General features: G+C 46.3%; 1 protein-coding gene across 1 annotated transcript; it reads left to right on the top strand.

Moving 5' to 3' along the window:
• The first annotated feature begins 8,657 nt into the window (after positions 1 to 8,657).
• On the top strand, positions 8,658 to 9,256 carry LOC119364489. Its single transcript, XM_037629970.1, has one exon. It carries the CDS (start codon positions 8,753 to 8,755, stop codon positions 9,017 to 9,019), a length of 267 nt encoding a protein of 88 aa, XP_037485867.1. The 5' UTR covers positions 8,658 to 8,752; the 3' UTR covers positions 9,020 to 9,256.
• The last annotated feature ends 3,059 nt before the right edge of the window (positions 9,257 to 12,315 follow it).

Here is a 12,315-nt window from a genome sequence, read left to right as displayed (position 1 = left end):
ACGATTTAAAAAAAAGCCACACATGGCTACAGGAGGGAAAGACTAACCGGACATAATCACGAAAGAATGAAGCCTCGTGCACCACCAATCCTATGGCTAGGTCGCCACCCATGTCGACTGAACCTTAATTTTGCCTCAGATGCTAAGTTAGTTGCACTTCTAATCACATCAATCTCGATAATGCAATGTGAAACCTTGGTGGCAGACCAGCCACACGTTTCCCAAAGCTGGAACTTGACACTTGGAACAAATTCTTGTAGCTGTTCCGTGTTCCCTGCCTTCTACGTAGGTGCCATGGCAGGCAGCTTCCTGCTCTTTGCAGGTTGATATGACCTATTAGTAGGCCCTCTGACCACTGAAGTTTGTATCAGCCGTATATAGATAGACCATAGATTCTGCCTACACTTCTGTTGCCATGAGTGCCTAATTTCAAAAGTACCGCACTATTTGGCACATGTATGGGATAGCAAAACTGTCACACACCTCTTTTTTTCCTTCTAATTACATGCATGCATGCTACTCACTCGCTTCTTTCATGTTTATTTCTTTCTCTAATTACATACATGCACTAGTGGAAAAAAACTGATGTCATGCTAAAATCTCTTTATTCCGAAATTCAAAATATTTTGTAGCCCAAACCGTCGGTCCGATGCAAAAACTGTTATCACATAAAAGATTCATCTCAACGAGATCTTCGAAACTAGATCCCATGTTGGTATGTTTGGATGACTTTTTTTCGGGTCAATAGTTATCATGTCTGAGCTGTATAAGTTACCACGCCTGTGGTATGTAAGCTATCATGTTATTTTCACATAAGTTATCGGGACATAAAAATGGTTCTCACACGCTTCTTCACATGTATATGTATGTATGCACTACAGGGCAAGCAAGCTGATGTCATCATAGAATCTCTTTATTTCAAAAATTCAAAATGTTTTGTAACTCAAACCGTCGGTTTGATGCAAAAACCATTTTCATATAAAAGATTCGTCACGACAAGATCTTCAAAACTAGATCCCATATTGGTATGTTCCGATGACATTTTTCAGGTCAAAAGTTATCATGCCTCTGCTACATATGTTACCACCCATGTGGTATGCAAGCTATCGTGCTATGTCCATATAAGTTATCGGGGTTATAATTTTCAACAACTCCCCCTTGGTCAAAAGTTACCACAATGTTTGCACGTAAGTTATTGGATATGCAGTTCGTATATTACCATGATATTTCACATAAATTAGAGGGCTATATTTTTTAACTTGTTTCCCTCCTTGGTTAAAGTTATCATGGTGTACGTAACTTATCCGGTATGCCGTTCGTATATCACCGTGTTATTTTCATATAAGTTATCAGGGGTATATTTGAAAATTAAAAATGTTTTGTAACTCAAACAGTCGGTCCAATTCAAAAAATCTAATTTCACATAAAAAATCCATCGCGATTAAGACCTTCAAAACTCAATCTCATGTTGGTATGTTCTAATGACTTTTCTTGAGAGTCAAAAGCTACCACGCCTAGGCTAATGAAATTATCACGTCATCGGTGTGTATATATTATCATGTTATTTGCAAAGAAAAGTTATCATGGATGTTTTCAACAATTTTTTTTCTCAAGGGTGAAAAGTTACCATGGTGTTTTTAAGTAAGTTATCAGATATGTGGCGTGTATGTTATCAAGGTATTTACACATAAGTTAGAGGGGGTACATTTTTAACAGCCTTTTTACTGCGGCAAAAGATTACCATGGTATTTGTACCTAAGTTATTGAGTATGTTGCATGTATATAGTACCATACTATTTACACATAAGCTACTCGGGATATGTCCTTGCAACAATTTTTGGCCTCGGGTTCAAACTTATCACATAGTTTATACGTATGTCTTTGAGTATGCGGTGCATAAATTATCATGATCTTTACGCCAAAATTATAGGGGGTATGTTTTCAATATCATTTTCCCCACAGGTCAATGTTACCACGGTGTTCATACATAAGTTATCAGATATGCATCGCGTAAATTATCATACTATTTACATAGAAATTACCGAGGTATTGTTCTTCAAATGAAATTTCTCGATAGAAATTAGCACGGTGTTGCAGATAAGTTATTAGGTCTATGATGCGTAAATTAGCATGCTATACACATAAAAGTTACCGGGTATATTTCAAGAATTTTGTTCCTAGGTCCAAAAAATTATCTGGCCTGGACTGCATAAGTTACCGCACCTGCAGTATGTAAAATTACCATGCTGTTTATGCAGATGTTACCGGACATGAAACCTGAACTATTTTCAACGTTTCAATGGGGTTTTTTAGGTCAGAATATCGTCCGGTACAACCAATCGTTAGCAATATTGCTTACATGTTGCTTCCAATAAAAAATCGTTTGAGTTGTCGGTCTACTTGTGGGTTGTTAGGACCACAAGTGTGCTCGATTTATGCCGTCTAGGCCTGATTCAGGTCGATGAGCACCGATACAGTGGTAAACCCAAACTTAGTGCAAAAATTTACAGAGATGTGATGCTCATTTTCTACTATATAAGTACAGGAGAGGAGATTGTGTAGGTCAGGGATCCCAACTCAAACTCCCTAAATCTTAATGCTAGTGTTTCAGGCCTTTGTATAGTGATTTGTTGGAGCCTTTTGCAATCCATCGGCCGTGCAAATAACTGAACCTGATTGGAATGATTAGTCTATTCACCCAAGCTTCAGACAACACTGAATCTTACGAGGGGTTGCAGCAGGGAGGTGAGCAGCAGTAGCAGCCACAAGAGGCGTTGGTGAAAAAAACAGGAGCAACAAATGTATATGGATTTGGAGCCGCCTCATTGCAGAATAAGAGCAGCAAGGACGATGATCAAATAGGAGCGTCAGTGTAAAAAATCAAGCCGGCTCGCCGCCGTACTTCTGCTATGTCACTACGTGCTCTGCTGCGCCCCGCATCACATGCAAACCCAATCCAGAATCAACAACAAATCAAGCCGTCTCGCCGTCTAGGGAGCAAAACAAGCACAACAGAGAGCTTCCAGTCCTAGGCTGCCGTTCGTGATGAATCCGAGGAGATGGGAGGGAGTTCTAGTCCTGGGCGTACCTAGGCGTCGCCGTGGCCATCGAAGAGGTGCGACGAGAGGCGGAGCGCGTCGGCGTTGAGACCCAGCCCATCGAGGTCGCGGCGCCTGGCAAGGAGGTGCACATAGATGTCAGCGAAGCGCGGAACCACGGCGCAGGCGTCCTCCATCTCCCCGCTGCGGCCGGGCGGCCGGGCTTGTGAGCGCATCTCTTCAGGCCGGCGTGCCTTGCGGGCCAAATCCACGGCAAGGGAGATTCATGTGGTGGTGCGGGGATGAAGACGAGCGAAGGGGAGGAATAGCCACGCGATGGAGATCAGACATCGCTTGGGTCGTTTGGTAGTTTTAGCAATCTGTCACACGGTTGCCATATACATATTTCGATTTCAAAAAAAGGGAAAAATATCAGTTCAGACGGGTAACGTCGTTGGCGTATAAACCTTGATTCCAGACGCATGCAACACCTGACCTGCCGGCGTCAAGTCTTCCGGTCCGGTAGGCATCTGATGCATGCACACCGTGCCTTCGTTACTTTGCACTTTGTGGTAACTGATGGTTCATGTGTAGCAGCGATTGTATAGGTCGATGTCGATCGATGTTACATCGGCAATAGCAGGCGAAGATGGAGCAAGATTTGGACCAGTTAATTAATTTCTCAGTGCTTTGACAAACATGACTCCTGTTACTCTCAAATTGATATACTCCTTCCGTTCACTTTTGTAAGAGCGTTTAGACATTTAAGACAACACTTAAGACGTTCAATTTAGCTGTCTAAAACATCTTATAAAACTGAACAGAGGGAGTATTAAATTTCAATAGATCCAATTTCTTCCCATCACCTTTAGGAATTAGGATCTTGGGTCCCACACCATGTGTAAGCAACTGAAATCTCAAATGATCAAAGTTAACGACAGAGACAGGCCTAGGGCAGTTGAGGCTGTAACCCGCCTTGTAACAATAGTCTCTTTTACAATTTCATCGAGTATACAAAATTACCAAGTGCATCACTCAAGCTAGCTTCGTCCTAGGCGTAACCCGATGCTAGGCGATACAAAATTCTAGAGTGAGAGACAAAGCGGAGGAATTTTATAGCCGGAAAAAAAGGGAAGACCTTTTGCTATTGAAACGTAGCTTTTGCTCCAGCTTTGTTAATAAGCACTGCCGAACTATGCACTGTTTTCCCCTATTTTTTTTAATGCAGGCGCATACCACCGAACTAAGCACTGTTTTCCCCTACAGAAGCAATTAAGTACCAACTTTACCGGACTGCCGGTTGTTTATCACGTTTGGAAACCCTGCAAGTGCAAATCAACAACATTTTAGTTTATTTTTCTCTTCCTAAGGAAAGAAGACAACACCTCTTTCTACTTCAACGAGTTACATGTACTCCACATGGAATCTCTCCTACCCGATTAGTTCGGCAGCGGAATCAGATTAGCCGCAACAACTCACGCGATTAAGTATCTTAAAATCCTTGACTACCGCAGCCATTGAACCAAGTGTGAATTGTTGCGTGTTGCATGAGGTTCGTAGTCCACTGACGGAGAAGAGAGATGCGGAAACATGCAATGAATTGCCCAGCCTTGTTCTAAACGAAACAAGCAAATTAATCAGACTAACTACCCACCACAAAAGGCTGAGCTCGTCAGCTTTGCACATGATTCGATCAAATTGGCATATTTTACCTGCTCGTACACTTGCCATGCGCAGAGAGGCACCATCTAGCAACCGGGTCATCTCACTGTCGCCACGCGTGTAGATCAGCTCTCTACTGCTTCGGTGGAGGCACGTCTTTCTCACTTTAGGTCTTTAAGATCGAGCGCGATGACTTTAAGATGAGCAGGATGATGATGAGTCGACACCAATCACAGATTCCACTGGCAACATAGAGATGCAATCATACAATGTTCGGCAACGGAGGAAACTTAAAAGCACCAGAAAATATGAAGATCTTCTCGCGGTGCTTCATATGGTTGATAAAATGTTTTCCTTCTTCATACAAAGATGAGTGTTTTTTTTTACTCATCACCTCTAGAGTTGATTCTTCTTCTCTACGTGCACTGTACATGAAGGACCCCTCGCGACCCCTCCCCAGGGCGCCGCCAGGGGGCGATCTCAGCGCCGCCAGCAGCCAACACGAGGCAGCCTCTCCTCCGCCGCTGCCGCCAGCTTAGGCCGCGGTGGCAGCGGGCCCGGCGCCAAAGGGGCCGGGTTGCTGGATGCGACGGCATCCCTCATGGATCGGCTAGGGCGAGTCCAATGAGGAGCACGTGCGGAGCGGCCAGGGCGGCGCCCCTGGTCATGCAGTGGCGGTGCTAGCTCCCGTGGTCGTTGGGAACCGGTGGGTTTTCTTGCGATGGTGGGCATGGCGTGTTGGGGAACGTAGTATAAATTCAAAATTTTCCTATGTGTCACCAAGATCTATCTATGGAGTCATCTAGCAACGAGGGAGGAGTGGATCTACATACCCTTGTAGATCGTGCGCAGAAGCGTTCAAGAGAACGGGGTTGATGGAGTTGTACTCGTCGTGATCCAAATCACCGATGATCCTAGCGCCGAACGGACGGCACCTCCGCGTTCAACACACGTACGGAGCAGCGACGTCTCCTCCTTCTTGATCCAGCAAGGGGGAAGGAGAGGTTGATGGAGATCCAGCAGCACGACGGCGTGGTGGTAGAAGTAGCGGGATTCCAACAAGGCTTCGCCAAGCGCTGCGGGAGGAGGGAGATGTGTCATGGAAGGGAGAGGGAGGCTCCAGGGCTTAGGTGTTGCTGCCCTCCCTTCCCCTCACTATATATATGGCCAAGGGAGAGGGGGGGGGGGGGGCGCGGCCTTGGCCCTTCCTCCAAGGAAGGGTGCGGCCAGGGAGGAGTCCATCCTCCCCAAGGCACCTCGGAGGTGCCTTCCCTCTTTAGGACTCTTCCTTTCCCTTATCTCTTGGCGCATGGGCCTCTTGGGGCTGGTGCCCTTGGCTCATACAGGCCAAGGCGCACCCCCTACAGCCCATGTGCCCCCCCGGGGCAGGTGGCCCCACCCGGTGGACCCCCGGGACCCTTCCGGTGGTCCCGGTACATACCGGTGATCCCGAAACTTGTCCCGATAGCCGAAATAGCACTTCCTATATATAATTCTTTACCTCCGGACCATTTCGGAACTCCTCGTGACGTCCGGGATCTCATCCGGGACTCCGAACAACTTTCGGGTTACCGCATACTAATATCTCTATAACCCTAGCGTCACCGAACCTTAAGTGTGTAGACCCCACGGGTTTGGGAGACATGCAGACATGACCGGGATGACTCTCCGGTCAATAACCAACAGCGGGATCTGGATACCCATGTTGGCTCCCACATGTTCCACGATGATCTCATCGGATGAACCACGATGTCAAGGACTTAATCAATCCCGTATACAATTCCCTCTGTCTAGCGGTACGATACTTGCCCGGGATTCGATCGTCGGTATCCCGATACCTTGTTCAATCTCGTTACCGGCAAGTCTCTTTACTCGTTTCGTAACACATCATCCCGTGATCAACTCCTTGATCACATTGTGCACATTATGATGATGTCCTACCGAGTGGGCCCAGAGATACCTCTCCGTTTACACGGAGTGACAAATCCCAGTCTCGATTCGTGCCAACCCAACAGACACTTTCGAAGATACCTGTAGTGTACCTTTATAGCCACCCAGTTACATTGTGACGTTTGGCACACCCAAAGTACTCCTACGATATCCGGGAGTTGCACAATCTCATGGTCTAAGGAAATGATACTTGACATTAGAAAAGCTTTAGCATACGAACTACACGATCTTTGTGCCAGGCTTAGGATTGGGTCTTGTCCATCACATCATTCTCCTAATGATGTGATCCCGTTATCAACGACATCGAATGTCCATGGTCAGGAAACCATAACCATCTATTGATTAACGAGCTAGTCAACTAGAGGCTTACTAGGGACATGGTGTTGTCTATGTATCCACACATGTATCTGAGTTTCCTATCAATACAATTCTAGCATGGATAATAAACGATTATCATGAACAAGGAAATATAATAATAACCAATTTATTATTGCCTCTAGGGCATATTTCCAACATGGCGGCGGCCGCGGATCTGGATCCCACCCAGATCCGTCGTCGATTTTTCACATGGATGGTCAGTGGTGCGATCAGGGCTTCAGTGAGAGGATGGAGGGTCTTCGTCGGAGTATCGACGGCGGCATATGTCTTCAATGGAGAAGCTCTGCGCGGTTCCAACCAGCTGCGAGATCGGGATGACGCGGCTTCCGATGAAAATTGCGCCTAACTGCGGTCTTGGCGGGCGATGGCGGCGTCTCTGACGTCGTTTCTTTATCGAGGCATCGTCATTGCAGGTCACATCAACTCGATCAGGATGTTCTGGGAGAAACCCTAGATTTGGGTCTACCGGATCGGGTGATGAGAGCGTTCCGTATCGTTCTCTATCCTGGGGGCATCGTTTTGGAGCAAGTGCCGGCCGAAGGGGACAAGAGGAGGAGCGGTGTTACATCTACCGCAAGGCCGACGACGGATCACGGCGGCATGGCGCTGCGGAGTTCGCCGTCAGGCGTGTGTGGATGGATACGTGCAGGATGGTGGCGTTGTTTGGCGCTGTGGTGGCGTCGACAGCAGGACTGGCAAGGTCGGTGCGTCAGTATCGGCTCTGAAGATGGATCGGTGGAAGACGGTGGCGACGGCCTCTGAGAGTGCACCGGACCGGTGTGTGACCCATACTCGACAATGCGGCTTGGTGGGACATCCGGCTTTACATGTTAGGCTTTGGTGCGATGTCTGTTTGGTATTCGGCTCACCCTTCATCAAGTAGATAGGAGTAGTGATAGATGTTGCCAAGATGGTGACTTCAGACTTACTTATGTATTGTTTTGTAAGGTCTTTCTGAATAATTAATAAAATGGTTGCATACGTCGTCCAGATGCAGAGAGATTGGGGTCGTCCTCCTTTAAAGAAAATCCTCTAGAGTTGTGGGTATTAGTTAACAACCCCCAGACTTGCTATTTTGTGTTGCCTCGGCTCTAAAGGTTGTGTATTTGCTTGTCCATAAATTAGGTTTTAAATTTCAGTATCAGAAATATTTTAGCAGTTGCCGAAATCAATGAATGTCACTGAAACTCAGTTATTTCAGTTTTAGTTCGATCAAAGGACCAAAATTTCCAATTGAATTTGACAGAGGTCCAATCAAATATTATGAAAATCCAAGAAATAATTTAATAATTATTTGATTTTGCGTGTGCTACCAAAATTGCTGAAATATTTTGATCTAAAGGCAATTATTTCAGTATGTACCGAAACTAATGAAATTTCTGAAATCTCAACGAAATTACACTGAAAGTGAAAACTATCAACTTGTGGATAGTTTACATTCAGCTTCAGAGCTGTAACATCGTGATATATAGTTGGAGCGCATAGGCTGTTACTTTTATTGTTCAGTGGTCTTAAAGAAAATCGCCACTACAAGGACGACAGAGCAGCAGCTGATAATTGTGTCCCTACATACTTAATCCCCTATGGCAACCACCACTGAACATTCCAGACAACAAACGGCGACAGCTGCTGCTTGCTCCTGGAGCCTATAAATGGAGGTCCCATCATCCCAAGCCATGGAAGGCAAATCCTGACATCTCCTCCCCCGCCACGAAAGCACAAGCATGGCTCGCGCCATGACCGCCACCGCCGGCAACGGCGACGTGTGGGTGGAGAAGGTGGACAAGATCAGGTACGTCTACAACGCCGTCACCAGGCCTTCTGTTTCCCCTAACCCGAGGCCGGCGACGGTGACGAAGAAGCTGGCCGCCGCCAACGTCGCCATCTCCAGGAAGAACAGCGGGACGACCCTGGTCCGCGGCGTGGCCTCGCCGGAGGACATCGACGACTACATCGCCAGGAAGAAGAGGGAGTTCGCTCTAGGCCTGTAGCTCAAATGGATTAGTATCCACGATGGCATGATCATGAGCTAGGATGCTTTAAATTAACTAGTTAGCTATGAAAGCTGCGTGTTGCGGTTGTGATTATGGAGTATGATATGGAGTTGGTCATGCTCATGCATCAACTTAATTAGCGTGTGCGCCATAAGTTCTAAGCATGTTTCTTCAGGTGTTGTTCTTTTATGTCTTGTCTGAATTAAATTCTAGTATGTTCCAATGGTCATTTCAGTTTTCTGAATAAATCTTGAATGGCTCTTTTGGATGCTTCATCTCAGCAGGCAGATACTTGATTACATCAATTTTCGCATGATCATGTGACCCCACTGAGTTTTGTATTCTGCTTTCTGTTGCCCCACGCTACCTGGAGTGGATAGACACCAGACACCTTGATGGGAATAAAGTATGCAAGATCTTTGGACCCGATTAAGCAAGAGGATTCTTCATCTTAGGTGATCGAATTGTGATATTCACGCGTAGGCTCTTATCTTGAACGGGACTGTTTCCAAATATATGTGAATTTGTCTCTAGCTTGCTAGTGAGCATCTCTAGCCTTTCCCCGTAAAATTTACAACTTCTCAAAAAAATACTTGTTTGAGAAGCCACCTCTTCTAGCCCTTCCCCAAGGCCATTAACTCCTCAAAGTTGCCCCTCAAAACTTCCACCCTCCCTTCAAATTTGAGAAGCTCCTACCGATTCTTCGTAAACCTTCTCTCTCCACCCTGTCACTAGATCTCAAGGTGCAACAGTTGGCACGCCGCCGGAACAAACGTGTCACGACTATAAATTCCCTGCGTTGCCCCTCCTTCCCAGTCAGGGCATTGTCCGAGTGCCCCCCTAGCCCGACCATGGTGAGGATCCGACCCACTATGTTGACGTAGTTCTCGACGTGATGTTGTGCCAAAATCCAACAGAGGGCGCTACAATCATCGCCGTGGTGCAGCACACGACCGCGGTTGCCGACTCGAGCTCCACTCTTGCAATAGGCTTTTGCTCCGCTTTATAGATAAAGCAAAGATTCATACAACCAACCTCCAGATAAGCTATAAAGGCGACGATGGGGCAACAACACAATAATGCCCAAGGAGAAATATAAGAGAAAAGAAAAACAAGGCCACCGAGTGGCGGTTGACGGGCGAAGCTAGGATGACGACCGAATCCACGAGCGCATGCAGCATAGTGTCTAGACGCGCTCGGTCATATCATGCTGCCTAGTAAGTGGGTGCCATTGCTGCAGAAAAACAAGGAATTTGAACAAAAGATGTCTGCCTCGGGAACACCTTCTCAATCACCATTTTATTTCTTGTCGTCCAAAGAGTCCATGACATGTCCGCAAAGATCAGCCAGAATATGCGACGGTGTCGTCCTGGCATGGTAGCCCTGGACTGGAGGAAGTCCACGAGATCCAGGGCCTCTTAGTCGGGCCCTAGTGCCTCACGGACGAACTGCCAAAGGATCCGAACTGCCATGCACGAGAATATAATATGGGCCACGGTCTCAGGGACCCTGCATAAAAGGCAAAGTCCATCACCCGGGCCATGTCGCTTGAGCACCTCGGTCCCCAAAGGGAGGCAATTTCTAAGAAGCTGCCAAACGAAGATCTTTATCTTCAAGGGCATGGGGGCCTTCCACAAGTTAGATAGCCAAGGGATAACGGGGAGGCGGCCTAGAGACTTGTATGCGGATTTGATGGAAAACTCACCTGAAGGTGAGAGCCGCCATGATACAGCTCCACTCAGAGGAGGAAGAGGACGAGGACGAGGAGACGTAGGATGTTAGCGTCTGAGGTGCGGCTCCTCATGTACGAGGCGACATAGTGGCACTACGAGCTCACGCTCGCGGAGGAGGCAGAGCACCGCGTTGTCCTCATTGACTGTGACGCGGTGGAGGAGCACCTCGCCATTGAGGCGTTGGTGGAGTCCTAAGCGCGAGGTCGCCGCCAATCCCGCGACATAGAGGGACCTTGAGGCTATGTTCGTGGAGCTCGGCTGTGACGATTCCATGACGAGCCAAGATGTCATGGATTTTGAGGGGCACCCACTTTCACGAGGCGTGAAGCTCTAACAAGGCGCCAGTGATCGACCTCTCCTCCGACGAAGAGTAGATGTATCTCATTTTAGCTGGAATGAAGAGTGCTAGTTAGTTTAATTTAGGTACTTCTATGTTCTATTAACGCGGCGGTGTTTTATGAAGAGTGGTTGTTAGTTTAATTTGTAGTCATTGCTAGATGGTCCATGGACCTGGTTATAATTTTTGTTATTTCTGGTTCTGTACTGTTATGACAGATGATGAATAAATTGAAAGGTTCTTCTGCAAAAAAATGTGGCAGTGTATTGTATAAAATTAACCACTAAGTTATCTAATCTAGTTTTACTATTTGTGCAAATTTGAGCTTCTGGGAGTAAAGAATTTTGGGAAAGAGCTATGTGCAAAAGGTTTTAAGGGCATCTCCAATGCTGACTCTTAAATAGGATACCGTATCTGTCCGCGGACTGATCCACGGACAATGATGCGGGAGCCGGTCATCCATCCTTGTTCCCTAAATGTCCGCCTCTGTTTTGGTTCTAAGACCGAAACACTAAAAAATAATTGCAGAAAATACCACAATTCATTCATAAATAACATGTAAATATCTCTAGTACAACAATAGTTCAAATGTAAATATTACATTCGGGACAACGGATGCTCAACAAGTTTTTCGAATTCATTAATTCCAAATTCAGTGATACTATTTAGGACATGCACAAGTCTTCCCACGCATACTGCCACTTGAGCTTCATCCAACAATGTTTATGTGTAAACGGTCTGCCTTTATTCCTGTAGTACATCTCGGCAATGCGTGCAGTCTATACAACATGTAAGGCGACATTAAGTGAATAAATGAATTAAACAACATGTAAAGTGACATGATGCAAAACTTACGATCTCCATGGTTGATGATGGCCACAACACAGAGTGTCTCCACTCGTGCAACCACACCACAAAACTTCATTACAGAGTTGTAGATGGTGTGTCATCGATGCGATATTGACTTCACGTTGCTTTGATGAATGATGTGCATGTCGTAGGGTGTGAAGTTCTTTCACGCATGAAACAGAACATGCACACACTGCCAAAAGATCGAGCCCATTTGAGTTCCTGCCTACAAAGTTCGCAGCTACGACCAACCACACATCGCACAATTCAGCCTCATTCGCCGAGTACCATATCATCGTGCTTACTCTAGAAAACAATAAGAAGTTCAACAAAAAAATTCAATGGCATTTGACCAAACACCCATCAAGCGTGGT

The sequence above is a fragment of the Triticum dicoccoides genome, chromosome 1A, assembly GCF_002162155.2.
Source record: "Triticum dicoccoides isolate Atlit2015 ecotype Zavitan chromosome 1A, WEW_v2.0, whole genome shotgun sequence".
Taxonomy (NCBI): domain Eukaryota; kingdom Viridiplantae; phylum Streptophyta; class Magnoliopsida; order Poales; family Poaceae; genus Triticum; species Triticum dicoccoides.
The sequence above is the reverse complement of the archived record's forward strand: the minus strand, read 5'-3'. Positions and strand labels throughout refer to the sequence as shown.